General features: G+C 41.7%; 1 protein-coding gene across 1 annotated transcript in view; it reads left to right on the forward strand.

Moving 5' to 3' along the window:
- LOC139334310 (zinc finger protein 236-like) overlaps positions 1–15,048 on the forward strand; it is a 41,818-nt gene that overhangs the window by 8,088 nt on the left and 18,682 nt on the right. Inside the window, exons 7-17 of the mRNA XM_070967117.1 lie at positions 3,690–3,812; positions 4,161–4,334; positions 5,071–5,248; positions 5,530–5,802; positions 6,691–6,894; positions 7,037–7,169; positions 8,961–9,221; positions 9,357–9,589; positions 10,794–10,895; positions 12,728–12,870; positions 13,805–13,908. Coding sequence (XP_070823218.1) covers positions 3,690–3,812; positions 4,161–4,334; positions 5,071–5,248; positions 5,530–5,802; positions 6,691–6,894; positions 7,037–7,169; positions 8,961–9,221; positions 9,357–9,589; positions 10,794–10,895; positions 12,728–12,870; positions 13,805–13,908 — 1,928 coding nt within the window. The remainder of the gene's footprint in view (positions 1–3,689; positions 3,813–4,160; positions 4,335–5,070; positions 5,249–5,529; positions 5,803–6,690; positions 6,895–7,036; positions 7,170–8,960; positions 9,222–9,356; positions 9,590–10,793; positions 10,896–12,727; positions 12,871–13,804; positions 13,909–15,048) is intronic.

Here is a 15,048-nt window from a genome sequence, read left to right on the forward strand (position 1 = left end):
ATTTCGGAAACATCTGATTTTCATTTAGTGGCTGATCAGATAGACAGTGTTGTTTCAGTGTTGTCTTCTCCTTCGATTAAGCACTCCAACACTTCATTCAATGACATAAGACTACACAATTTTGGAGAAAACACTGATCCTTAAGTGTTTCTGTTGTGTATAGAATGGTGCTTTTAATTTGAAAATATCGCTGACAGTCCAGTGTTTGTTGTTTGCTTGCAGAGGTGCTCCCTGTCCTGGCTTTAGTAAAGTCAAGACTGGTAAAAGGCTTCAAGTTATGGACTCACTCATACTGCTGTTCATCATGCAGAGGAAATATCTTGTGCTTTCCGTGCTGTTTACCAGGTTTTGGTAATTCAGGATCATTTCTTTCATTCCAGTTGTTGTCCAAGACATTGCAGTTTCTTTTTGCACGCCTCCTTCACTCGCACACTAAATTACCAGCCCTCCTGCCTCACAGCTCGTTACATTGGGAGCAGCAGGACACCGTGCCATTTTGTTGGCCTGTTGGAAGCAGAATGAGGTGAAATTGCAGCTTTTTGTTCCTCATCTGGTTCTTCTCTTTTGTAAACACTTCACAGCAGCCCATTTTAAGGAGCCCTGATCCTGATTTATCCATCCTAATTTAGCCTGGACTTTGGTCTCTCGCAGTGCTCTGTCCATGGGGTCACTTTCTCCTCTGCCAAACTGTGGTTGAGAGGTGGAAAGAGTTGCACACATCAGAGTCTTCCCCATGTGGCTAAATGTGCCTGTTGACAGATAATGAATTCCCCTGTGTTTGAGTGTCCTTTTTTAGGGTTTGTTAATAAAGTCCATTAATGGGTGGAGTGATGGCGGTGGGAGTAGCTCCTAGCTCCTAGTTGATAACTGCTTCCAATAAAGTGCCGTCAGTCTGGACTGGGTCAGCTATCTGCCAGCCTGATTGTAAAACAGCACAATGGTCTCCATCACAGGAGGTGTAGTGGGTCCACCATCAGTGGATTATGGCACAATCCTCAGTGCTGGTGCGTTTAATCAAAGCGGTAACAAAGCCCTCAAACATAAAAGACGCTTTGTGCTCGCACACCAAGCTCCATGCTCATTTGGCTGACTGCTGCCAGTGCCAGCTGGGAAATAGATAAAACCTGGGTTTTTACCAGTGAGGCTACAGATTCTGAAGGTTTCAGAAAAAAGATATCTGAAATTGCTGTCACGGTGGTCCGTAGGTGTGTTAACTAAATAATATGGATAGCTGGTTAATAACTAACGTACTTATAAAGTAAATGACAGTCCCATCAGCCTCAGCTGTGCCGTGGACTCAGTGCAAATTAGCAAATGTTAGCACGCTGACACAGCAAATTAAGACGAACATGGTAAACATTCTACATGCTGAACATCAATGTGTTAGCATCGCCACTGTGCGTCATTTGCATTAGCATTTAGCCCAAAACATCACTCTGTTTATATACAGCTGAAGAGAGCTGCGGCTGTAGTCATGTTAGTAAAGATCAGTGACTTCCTGTAACACCCCACCATTCTTCAGTGGGAAGTACTGAATGCCAGTCAGGTTACTGTACACGAACCTATCCCAGGTGATCTAATACACGCTTGAAGTGTTTGTATCTTTCCAGCATATATTGATATATGCTTGGCTGCTGTGGATTGATAGGCAGGGTAAATACTTTACCCAGAATCCTACTGCAGATAGCAAGGAGACTCAGCCTCATTCAGTCATTTAGGGCAGAGCTTGGTTATGGTGGTATTTCATGTGATTGTCTACAGAGAAAGTGTCAACACAGTGAAATATTATACGATCATTTTCTGTCAGAGGTTCAGTTGGTCAAATGAGACCTTTATTTACATTGTTCCTTTGTCTTTATAACAAAATAGGTTTGAACCAATTCTGGATTTCTGTTCTTCCTTGCTCACATGATTGTGTTTTCCATGCTAAAAGCCTGTTGATTGAATTAGTTTTGGAAAGGCAAACAGCCTTACCGTTTTAATAATGCATCCAATTTTCACAAGTGTCCTTCAGCGTTCCTGTTCCACGTAGAGTTTGTCCTTAAGATTGACTGACATTATGAATAAATTACGGTCGGGCGTTATTTGCAATAGATGGCATGAGCAGAGGAGCCAGAGGAGGAAAATCATCACGGATAAACCCAGTACAGCATTTGGTCATGTAGGGTGGAGGCACATTCATGGCATTTAAATTTGAATTTCACAAACATCATAAATCACTAATCCTCACAGGACGTCATGAACAAATTTAATTTGAGTTTGCAGTTGTGTATCTGTGTATAAAGCACTGCCAGTAGAACTGTGCTGCTGTTAGAGGCAAATTCTGCTTATTAGTTATTGTTTTATGACAGTTAACAATAAAGTAATGCATTAGCAGTACACAGAGTGTGGGTTCACTTTTTTAATCTTAAGTTTCTTGAGTTTCCAAAAACTTTTTATTAGTCTTTCAGTAATCATACTGAATGGATTTCGACTGTTTTCGTTTATTACACTTTAACAGACTCTTTTGGTGCTCCAGCTTTACCTGATACTTCAGCAGCTTTAAATGGCTGAACTTCAGTGACAGCTCTAATGCTGACAGTTTACATTTTAAGATATTTTTTTTGCACTGGCAGTTTCAGCCTCAGTGTGTGACCCTACTGAACTTGCTGCCTTCAATTTCCTGAAGAAAAATATTGAATTTCATCCATTTTTTTAATATTCCTTATCCCCAAATGTCCCTTTTGGCATCTACCACCAGATATGTTTCAACATCCCAAAATCTTCCACCTACGTGTCTCACAGTTTTGTCTTGCTGCTCTTCTTTTTCCTCACACCCACTTTCTGTCCTCATCTTTTCGTCACTGTTGCGAGCTCTACTTTCACTCTTCACCATCCCCTTATGTGACATCTATTCCACTCTTTCCTGTATGTTCCACACCCGTGCACGCTCATTCTTAACCCAGCTGCCATATACCTATCTTCATGACAGTGATGACACCTTACTGGAGCTCTTTCCTCACATTCTCACAAACATATTCCACTTGCATCCATTAGATGATCCTGCAGTTCATAGTAACTGACTGCTTGAGGGGATGGAAGCGCTCATAATTCATACCTAGAAAAGAGCGTTCACACTCTTGAGCAGTTCTTGTGGAATTTGCATTTGACAGGCCAAAAAAGAGACTGCAAACAGGCTGTGTTTACCAACAACAGATTTATAAAGTGTTTCTGAGCCCATGTATTAATCTCCTTTATCCAATCATGTGTTCACAAAGTGGTGAACCTCTCTCCATCCTTGGCTCCATGACTGAGCCTTTCCAGGATGCCCCTTTCATAGCCAATCATGATACTATCACCTGTTACCAATGAACCTGCTTACCTGTGGAATGTTCCAAACAGGTGTTTTTGGAACATTCCACTACTTTCCCAGTTTTTTGGGACAAATGTATTCATGTAACTTTGGCGTCTTAATCAAACTGTGTGTGCAGCCTTCATGCCAAGGCCATTAACAAGCAAACAGCTTATGTCTGTCCATTATTCACAGCTTGAACTACAACATGATGTTTTCAGTTCAGTTGGTATTTACCAGTTTCTCATGATTATCATACATTTCTCTCGGAAATAACATGTTTTCAAAGCTTTAACATCAAAACATAGACATGGCAGCTCGGGATAATGTCTTGTATGTGTTTTGTCCTCTCTTACAGACTAAAGGCGTCCCACTGTTCCCATGCATGGACTGCAGCTGTGCTTTCAAAAAGCTGGGCAGTCTGAATGCCCATATCAGCAAGATGCACATCTCTGTTATTGAGGTGCCCTCCAGCACTCCGGTAAGAGAGCAGTATGCAGGAAACAGGAACACTTCACATGCCCAGCATTCACACTGAGCATGTTCCTGCATATTTATTCTTTTGTGAAAGAGTATAATGAGACATACTGCGGTTTTTGCCCCACAGTTAGTCACGGGTTCTGTTAGTATTGAAGCCAGAGGCTTTTCAGTCACAGATAGATGAATTAAGATCTTATGCTTCATGAGTGACAAATTCACATACTAACCATAACAACGGTCTTTGTTGGCCCGATACATAATATGTCAAAGTGGCCCTTTGTCACATTGATCCTCGTCTTCTTCTTTCTTCCTTCCTTCTTGGTCCATTCCTCCTTCTCCTCACCCTCAGGAGACAGAGCCAACAGGTCAGGCTCCTGGTGGATCAGAGGGCGGCGAGGGGGTAACAGATGTCATTCAGCAACTTTTAGAGCTGTCTGAACAGGTCAGCGGAGAGACAGCGCAGCCCCAACCTCCAGAGCCAGCTATTGCTATGGAAACTGCCATCAACCAGGACATCCTGCAGGTGAGCGAAGGATGTTCACCCACTCACTGAATTAGACGATCAGAACAAAACTCAGTACATGCCCTGGATATGAAGATGGACAAAAAGTCACAATTTAGACAATTTCCTTTGCCTTTCTGTCTGTGTGTAGATCTAGCAGTTAGGCACAGGAGCTCACACACTCACACACACACACACACACGTAAGCAGGTGTCAGTTTAGATCTCAAAAAAGTTAGCAGAGCTGTTTATGTGGAAATGATTTCAATGGAGATGGTGGGGCTCACAGTGGGGATATATTTGAGTACAGAGAAAGAGATGAAAAGAACGTGTTTTCCAAAAAGTCCCTGAACTACTGTTTGCTTGAACATAAATGATTTGCTTTCTTTTGGTGACTGAATGCCAGGATTTTTCACAGTGGTGGAATCCTGATCCATCCAAGGAGAAGGAGACAGTATGATTATGAATTTGGACCAGGAAGCTTTAAAATGAATACTGCTGGAGGGCTGAATGGGGCCTCTGCTCTCCAACACAAAGGATGTGATTATCACTGAGCTTTGAACCATGGCTTTGTTTTTGTTGGCCGATTTCTTCTCAAAATTTGCCTCATTCTTACCACCATACATCAAATTGTTGAATCGATAGTAATAATAATTCCTGATGTGATAAGGTTTAGGATTCTTTTAGGAATTGAAAAGTGGTTTAGTAGTACATGAAGGCACCTTTAAGCTGTGGTGTTTGCTGTTGTGTTTCTGTAGCAAGCTCTGGAGAACAGCGGGCTGAGTGTGGTCCAGCCGCAGGGTGACGGCACATCCAGAGAGTCTCAGAACCAGGCCACTGAGGGCGCTGCTGCAGAATGCAAGAAAGTACAAGGTCCTGACAAACCGGCCAGGGAGAGGAAAAGGAGCATTTTCAAGAAACCCATACAAATGCCAGGTAGGGGGAATATAACAGGGAGTAAAGCATGGCACCAAACATCTCTACCAATTATATTTAAGAATACTGATTAATCAGTTAATCATTTATTTAGTAAATATACCAAATATTTGCAGCTTGAAAAGTACATGCCTGTCTTATATGTCCATTTCATTTTTCAGACTTAATAAACTGGGCAATTCATGATTTGTAACGATGGATAAATTCCTAATAAAAACAGCTTTCAGTTGCAGCATCGAGCCATCGACTGGACAGCCGCTTCACTCTGCCTTCCTTTCTAGGCTCCATCAGGGAGGAGAACGGTGTCCGCTGGCATGGCTGCCCATACTGCTCCAAGGAGTTTAAGAAGCCCAGTGATCTTGTTCGCCACATCCGCATCCACACCCACGAGAAGCCTTTCAAGTGCAAACAGTGCTTCAGAGCTTTTGCTGTCAAGAGTACCCTCACAGCACACATGAAAACGCACACGGGTATCAAGGCCTTTGAGTGTCAGTGCTGTCTGAAGTGCTTCTCCACTTCTGGCAGCATGAAAGTACACATGCGTCTGCATACAGGTGAGAAGCAGGTCCACTTCATGAAACGGTTACATTTAAAGCCAAAGTAAAAATGAGCATTTGAACACACTTACTCTGCTTGTCCCTCATATCACATCATGCACATGTTAAACATTACACATACATGAACTTTCAACATGTTTCAACAATGTTTTCAGTGTCCTGACAGGCAGTCTGTCTTTTAGTATTCAGCTATATGTTAATATAAATTATACAGCAAAAGCTGGACCTGTGTAAATATAGTGGTGCTGCTACAGTTAGAGCCCTTGTTTGCATTCGTGTTCCTGCAATCATTCGTGCAATCATTCTGTTTTTGCTTCTTCTCTGAAAGAGATTACCGTAAAGTCATCCCGTGGACATGAAATGTCAGCATTAGTGTGAACGAACAGAACTGTGTAACAGTTAAATTATTATGTGCGTCTGTGCATTAGGTTTTGTCTCTTTAATTGCTATGTAATGGCACTGTCTATATTAGGTGTTTACTTTAGTTCTGGTTATGTGTTAGCTCTGAGCTAAGGCTTTTGATAAATGTGTTCTCAGCTGTGTTTCTCACTGAGGCTTTACAGTTTCATATCTTTGTCACTTTTCCCTGTGTTGTAATTTGGTTTCATAGAAGTATATATTGTCTGCTGCTAACTGAAAGGCTTTGTAACCTTTTGTAGACAAAAATTAAATAAAAGTATATGAGCTTGCTTCCATTTTTGGTTTATGTGTGAATTTCATATTATTTACTTAGATTGGCTAAGGGACAGCAAGTCTAAATGTAGTAAATATATTGTGTAGCTTATTTTTTGTTGTTGTGATTTTTGTTTCAAATGACGTCAGAATCAGTCTAATTCTCTAAATACTCATTCTCCAAAAGCGCTGTTTTTTCCTCACTTTCCCTAGGTGTCCGTCCTTTCCCCTGTCCTCACTGTGACAAGATCTTTCGTACATCAGGCCACAGGAAAACACACATTGCCTCTCACTTCAAAAGCTTACAGCAGAAGAAGCACAAGTTTCCCCGAAAAACCAGCAAAGCCAAAGTGTCCAAGAGTAACCTACCTCTGCCTGACATCCCCCTGCAGGAACCCATCCTCATCACTGACTTCGGTAAGAGCCCATGTTGACAGGCACATTTGTATTCATTGCTTTCTTGCTGATATTTCTTCATGTTTGCTGGGTGTTTCTGTACACAATGGAATGTCATTTCACATGGAAGCCCACATATTCTTGTCCACATGTTGCTTAACAGGCCTCATCCCATCCCAGAACCCTCGCTTGGCTTTCCAACAGTACCTGGAGGTGGTGGGCAACGACCGGCCATACAAATGCCAGTTCTGTAGTAAAGCCTACAAGAAATCAAGCCATCTGAAACAGCATGTCAGGTAAAGCTTCTTTATAACACTGCATGTCCAGTACATCATGTAAAAGAGTTTCAGTTTTTCAGGGCAGTACAAATGATTTTTGCTGAAAATAGATGCATTTTCTGAATGTATTTTGAGTACTCCATAATGTTTCATCATACACCTCTCACGGGTTAAATTGTCAGTGTTACAGCTGAAAATTGTAATAAAGTAATATTAATAAAAATTAACTTAACTCATTTAGTACCTTTCAAAACAACAACAGCTTTACATGATACTTTAGCACTATAGTTAGATAAAATCAGGGACATAAAAGTACAGAGGATGGAACAAAATAAGATACATAAAACATTGAAAGTGGCATAAAAAATAAGCAGTGTTTTTTTTATTTTTTAATAAAAGAACAATCCACTTTATGTCTGAGAGACAAGATAGTAGGTGATGGAAGATGACACCGTGGTTTCAAGTGTTGGATTTGTGGGTAATGCAGTGTAGTGGGATTTATACAGAGAACAAAAGGGGCCCAGGATGGAGCCATGGGGAAGACCCATATATCAGTGAGCCTAACCAAAAGCATGGGCATCTCCAACAAGTACGGGTACTGTTTGATGAGTATGACTTGCCAGCAGTTTTTGTGGTTATTTCTGGTCCCCAGTGGATGAACCTTACTGATTAGAGTGTCCCTTTCCGTTCGTGTCTAGAGGTGGCTGTGGTTTAGCTGCTGTACGAATGTGTGTGTGAATGGGTGAGTGCATTTGTGTTGAAAAAGCGCTTTGAGTGAGCACTATTTAAATACAATCCATGTACCATTTACCAATGGATTCACTGGGAGATTGATGGAGTGTTCACGAGGACAGAGCAGCAAGTCTTTTGAAACTGTTCTAAATGCTTCTTACAAACTTAGCCAAGATAATCATGTCAGAGAACACCAGGGAACAACGTTCAGCCTGCTAAGTTTGCTTTAGCTGAAGACTTAAGCTCAGTCATCAGTTAGAGGAGGGGGAGAAAGCGGTGGAGGAGAAGTTCTATTGACAAAGCTGATGAATTTGGTGTGCGAAAGTACCATGAGAAGTGAGGTGAAATTGATGCAACACAGGAGAGGAGAGTAGCGACAAAGAGGATAGAGGAGTGGTGTTCAGCATTTAGCACCCCCAATTTCCCATTAAATGAGAATGGTCAAATGATTCTATTAGTACGTGTACTGATATGCCTGTTTAATGCAAAGCAGTTACTGTATTTAAAAGTACTTTGGAGATATGTACTTTCTCATCATTGGCTTGTTCTAATACTCGACATACTATAAATGAACAGTGCAAAGACTAATTTTAAAATGCGCCCATCAGTCATGCATAGAATACAATATTGACAGAACACTAAGAATAAGTATCCTGTGTGCTCAGCCGCTCTGATCTACGTATCTCTGTTGAACTTTCTAGCCTTTGCATTATGACAGACTCCAAGCATTTGTCTTCATTTCAGTATTGAGAGGTTAATCTAAAGAATGGCGCCGTCATCCTTGCAGTGCCTTTAGATAGCCGCGCCTCTCTATTCATCTTCTTTGTTGGCAGGTTTAGATGAATGAGCTCAAACAGAGGATCCATATCTGCCACTAGGGACAGTTCCCTCAATTCGCTGGTGGACCTGAAGGGGCAATGAACTATTCGTTTAATTTGTCCTCAGGAAAATGTTAAGTTTTTAGTATTAGTGTTTTTGATAACGCGGTACTGCTGTTTACTTTGTGTCCCACTTAAATCCTGAGACTGCAGTTTTATTCCTAACTAGCTTCGTCTTGTCATCCTTTTATCACCGCAGGTCTCATACAGGGGAAAGGCCCTTCAAGTGTGTGCAGTGCAGCCGGGGTTTTGCTTCCTCAGGAGTCCTCAAGGCCCACATCAGGACCCACTCAGGCCTGAAGGCGTACAAGTGCCTGATGTGTGACACCACGTTCACCACCAGCGGCAGCCTGCGACGCCACATGACCACACACAGTGACCTGCGACCTTACATGTGCCCCTATTGCCAGAAGACCTTCAAGTCCTCACCCAACTGCAGGAAGCACATGAAGACGCACAGGTTTGGCCTTTGTCTGGGCGTTTGTTCGTGGTTGCGTTTGTTGCCATGTACTTAGGAGCATCAGATATGCAGTGACAAGGAAGTTGTATACAAACCAGAAAGTTCAAAGCTACCTTTCTTGTTCTGCCAAACCAGGTATGAACTGGCCCAGCAGCTGCAGCCCCAGTCAACAGAAGACCCCTTAGGAGGAGGCACTGTGGCCCATGATATGCAGGTAGAAATAGAGGGAGATTCCCTCCAGCAACCACCTGCTACATCGGCAGAGCAGCAAAGCATGCTGGGACTGGGCCAGACAGAGGTGGTGAATGGAAGTCAACAAGTGACATTGGAGGCACCACTGACTGACCAACCTCTTGTACAAGGTGAAGGTAAGCCGCAGCGGGGCCAGAGGGATGGCCAGGGGTACCACATTGTGAATCGATTACTGAACAGGTCTACTGGGTACAGGCCCAGAGAGATGTGTAGCATCTCATTTTGGCCTGAAATTTGACATAGATTTGCTTAATCCTTATTATCACAAAGCTGTTGTTTGGATTTTTTTAGATTTTATCAAAAAATAAGAAAAAAATCATCATCTTATGACAAAGGTGTTGGGTATGTGTGTTTTTCTTGCAATGAAAACCTCTCAAACCACTCCTGCAGTGTGATGCACATCTCTGTGGTCTGTTTGTTCAGTATACAGACACTCTCAGATAACCAGAATATGGCTAAATACACCAGCTCCAGTGAAGCTTCAACACATGGAGGAGAGTCACAGTATGGCCTGGCAAACCCTGAAGTCCATCTGCAAAGACCAGTCAGACCAAGCAGATCAGCCTAGTTGATCTCTGGAAACTTTTTCACAGTTAACTTTTGTGGCTAGTTTATAATTGGCCTTTCTAAAACACCAAACCGCTTTGGTTTTAAAATGCATGTCTTATAGTCAGGTTCAGTGACCTGAGCTATGTATATTTTATGACACTTAAATACTGTATATGGTAGATGGTAATTTACCCTGCATACAAAGGACATACAGTATTAAAATTTATAGGGGGGATACAAGCGCCTTGAATGTAGTGTTTTCATATCGTTCCCTAAAAGCAACCTCTACAGTAGTGAGAAAGACCTAGTCTAACCTCTTATTTTTTTCTCTTTCATTTTTGCAGTAAAACCAAAATTATTGTTATTATGAACTCCCCAGTTTGCACAGTTTGCATGACTCTGCAGGGTGAACTGTGTCTTTTATAGAATTATTTCCACATGTGAGACACTGTTTGTATCGAATAGAGAACCATGGAAGCACAGTGGCCAACTTCACCAATTATGACAAAAGTAACAACAGATTACATCTAGAGCCAGTGCTTGGTTTGTCCACTCTGGGCTACTGTAGAAACACAGTAGTGCTAATTTTCAGGTGACCATACCCTGCCAATAGATTCCCCTAAATCCTACACACTGTACCTTTAAGTCTGTGGTCCTTTTTAAATCTTTACTAGATGCATAACAAAATTCATGAAAACGTCCTCTTTATCAATCTTTGTAACGACCACATTCACCTGCTGTACTGCTGCATCTCTTTCTCTGTGGTTACAGACTCGTACGTGACTACCCAACATGCTTTGCCTCAGAATATCAGCCAATTTGAGACACCAGCACTCCCTCAGCCTGCCTTTGACCAGCAAGCACTAACACAAGGTACAGACACACACGCACGCACACACAGAAACAGTTCTCAAACTAATATATAATGTATGAGAGTACACATCTGAGTGTGTGTTTATATGCGACAGAGACGTAGAAAATCTGGGTGTAGTCAGCTTGTATTGTTCAAAACACATGTTGTCTGATTGAAAAGTGACGAGATAATGAGCTGTAACTAGTCACTCATCATTCCTGTAATTACCCTGCATTGTTTTCTGCTATGAGAGTTAATTGATTGTGCAGTGTGCAAATGTTGGCCGCGAGAAACCATGTCAGTAGTAAAATCTTTCTCTTTAGATTGTCATTAAAAAGAAATCAAACGAAAACATTAACGACAGAACAGGCTTTCTTTCAGCTTCGCCAGTCTGCCAGTGAATACAGCAGTTTTGGGTTGTGGGGAAAAAAACCTGACTCACTCCAATTCCCACAACAAACCGTTAATTTGGTCATAGTACATGTACCATCTGTGGAAATGTCTTGTGTCTCTCCGCCTCCATTCTTACCCTCTCCATTGTATAACTCTTAATCCAGTGCAGTGCTCTCAGACATATGGTTGCTCCTTTACTCCTGCCAAACTAACTCACCAAGTTCCCGCCATGCCAAGCAACTGTTGTTGGCAGCTTGGATCCTGTGGAGTCAGAACAGTAGACTTTAGCCAGTGGCTGCAGGCAGCATCACCCACTGACAGCATTTACCTTTTCTGTACCAACTACGTCCTTTTTATATGTCTAGAACAGACCTGGAATTTAGACTGAATATTGAAACACAGAATTTCAAAGGATAAGTTAAGTATTTTCAACCCATAAATTAAATTCTAAGTAAGTAAGTGGCTTTGGACAAAAGCATCTGCAATGTAATAACTTTATAAATCAGCAGAAGGGAAACTAGTTTGGTTGCTCATGCACAGTACCAAGAGATACACGAGTCAGAGAGCTCACAGCAGATAACATTATGAACAATATACGGCCACATGAGTAGAGAGCAAACCGCTGAAAACAAAACAAAAAAACAATATCAGAACAGTCAAAACAGTCATACAAAAGCAGATCATAAACAGTTAAAATAGACAATAAATATTCAATAAAACCTGTCTATTATTAAAAGCAGGTGTTTCTGCTTTCAAGCATTCTTGTTTGCTGTTAAAATGCACAGCATGTACAATAGTGACCTGTTGTTCATGTTCATCCAGGAACTGGCCACTGTTACATATAACACCTGCGCTACCTATTGTTAGCAATCATGACATCAGCAGATGATGTGTTCATTCTTTGCTGGTTCCATAGTGATGATCATCAGCAGCTGCTCTCTTGTAACTGTTTCTTTCAGTCCATTCATTAATGACACATTAGCACTTCAACAGTTATCGTGGTCACATTAAGTTCCTTGTCTGTTTTTGGAGGGATTTTAGACTGTTGGCGTTCAGATTTCTTGCAGTAACAGACTCAAGACTGTATATCATCTAGCACGTTTAATCCCTGTGCTGGTCGGTAATTGGTGTCAGCAGTTTTCATGAATGATGGTATTTTGCTCAAAGTTCAGTAATTTAAAATCAATGAAAGCCGTGCTCCCTGCTTGCGGGCCAACTTTCTGCCTGTTATTTTGCTGTGTTGTGCAAAAGTTGCACAAACCTAAGGTGCACCTAGATTTCATAGTTTCTAATGATCATTTTTGCTCAGAGAAAGATTTGGCCTTTATTGAGTTTTCAACTGCATTTGTGCTGACATGTGCTGCCAATATTGCAGTCGACCTATGCACCAGTGTACCCCAGTACCTTTAAATCTGATCAGTAACTTAGGGACTGATCATTCTCCGTTGGCTCCCTCCAGGCTTCACCATCACTGAATCGAGCTACAGTCAGCCCCAGTTCTCCACCATTCAGCAGCTGCAGGACTCCAGCACCCTGGAGTCTCAGGCCCTGTCCTCCAGCTATCACCCCCCGAATCTGCTCCACGTTTCCAGTGCTGAGGTGGTGAGTCATGGGCCTCCATGTGTGTCCTCAGCCCTTACTGACATTCACCTGGACTTCAATTCTTACGTTTAGAAAACAGAATACGTTCGGAATTGTTTTTATTAATGAGATTTAATTGAATTAAGATGGTTTTCGGTCCAGTAGAACATTAATTTTTGTTCTGAATGTGCAGCACAGGCTTCCCTTACAGAGCTCATAATTAGATTCAGTTTTGGAGCAAGTAGCTGCATATTGCAAATTTGCATATTGATGGTACAAGAACCTATGAAACTGTAATGAAAGTACAATGCAGTAGAATATACTATAGATGGAGTTCATTTGCTAACTGATGCAAAGATTTGCTTGATTAATAGGCCTGCCTTAGTCATAGATTATGTAGGATGCAGGGTTGCTGGATAATTGTTTTAATTCTCATTATTTTCTAGGTTTCTTTACAGTTATATTATATATTATATAACTGGTTTAAATAACACAATATGAATAGTTTTATTTGAAGAGTAGAGGGTATGAAACATTATACAACTAGTGACTATAAAACATTCTGGGAAATATGCTTATTTGTTTTCTTGCTGGGCTTGGATGAGAAGATTGATACCATGTAAGTACAGAGCTGGAGGGAGGAGGCAGTTAGCCTAGCTTAGCATAAACACATGAAGCAGGGGGAAACAGCTAGCCTGAGCCAGCAAGACATGTTAATTGGGGAGCATCAGAGAACCAGGCTAGCCTTTTTTCCCCCTGCTTCTTGTCTTTATGCTAAGCTAAGCTAATCGATCTTCTCATATAATAACTAAGTGAATAAGAGCATTTCCTCAAAAATGTTCCTTATATCTGAATCAAATATGAGACGCTTGCTAATACTAATGATGCTTTTCTCCACATATCTCTGTCCGTATTAAGGGAAGTGTATTTTGTTGATTCGTCTTTTTAAATCCAGACGAATGGGCTTCTTCAGCAGAGCAGTCAGGGTGAGCTTCAGCTGACTGCTGAAACACAGGACTACCAGGATGACACCGAGGACAACAGCAAGAGAACATACAGGTTTTATACTGACTTATTTCTTTTGTAATGCACCAGTAGTGGTAATTACAGCTTCAAGTGTTCTCACCTGTATTTTTCTCTGGTAATTTCTGCCGTTCTTTCTTATAGATCCTTTCAAACTCTCTCAGAATAGATGGAAGATATTAGTGAACCTTACGGTTCGCAAGTCCAACATTTGCTGGGTCATTCAAGGGCATCTTGATCAGTCAGTCAGTGAATATCAGTGATATTCCCGATAACTGCTCCTGTTGTCTCGGTTGAATGCTTTGAGGTGTCCTGAAAAAATGGATGTTTGCCAGTTCTGGCCTTGTTTCCACTCATTGTCCCTTCAATTCTCTGCAGTCATCATGCTGCATCACAACGGGCACGGTATTAACCGTGAAAAGTAGCTGGCATTCAGACAAAGAGTTCAATTTTTGCTTCATCCAACCAGGAAATCTTACAGTGCGCTCGCAGAGTACTTTGAGAGCAGTTCATCAGACCCCAGGTAACTCAGACGCAGCTTCTGTCCATTCATTTCACCATTTAGGCCTGATTGCGCTGCACTCAAGCCCGATGAACCGTGGCGCTGCAGCGATCGTTTATGTTCACCATCTCTGGATGTCAACTGCTCGTGTGCTCCTGTTTTTCCTCTTGCTAAGGGTTACTTGATGATCGCTGGTCGAGATTAAATGCAGTGCCCTAGCAGGTCTAAACGCGATCTACATACTGAGACTTGGATCAGTATGCACAAGAACTTGAAGACATTTTTACTGGTGTTTTCATATTAGCGTACCCTGAGACAGTCTGTTTTCAGAGATGCACCTCAGGACTGAGTCATTTTCTTCTTCGTTGTCGGTTTGTCGGATTTTAGTTTTCCCCCATTGCAGTGCTTGCGTTGTCTTTTTGTGCTCTATAATAGAAATAATAATAATAATTATAATCCAAACAAATCTCTTTCAGTGCTCAGAGCAGATTGATGAGAGGCACTCTCATAAACACTGAGCCCGGGGAAACAGAAGGCATTGTTTACAGCATTCACAATGGCCGCCTTTAATAACTTTACCTGCCTCTGTTATCAGCATCTTTCATTCCAAATGTTTCTCCAGATACCAGATAAAGCAGTACCATGTGCAGACATGCCCCAGGGATACATTCATG

The sequence above is a fragment of the Chaetodon trifascialis genome, chromosome 7, assembly GCF_039877785.1.
Source record: "Chaetodon trifascialis isolate fChaTrf1 chromosome 7, fChaTrf1.hap1, whole genome shotgun sequence".
In the NCBI taxonomy this organism is placed as follows: domain Eukaryota; kingdom Metazoa; phylum Chordata; class Actinopteri; order Chaetodontiformes; family Chaetodontidae; genus Chaetodon; species Chaetodon trifascialis.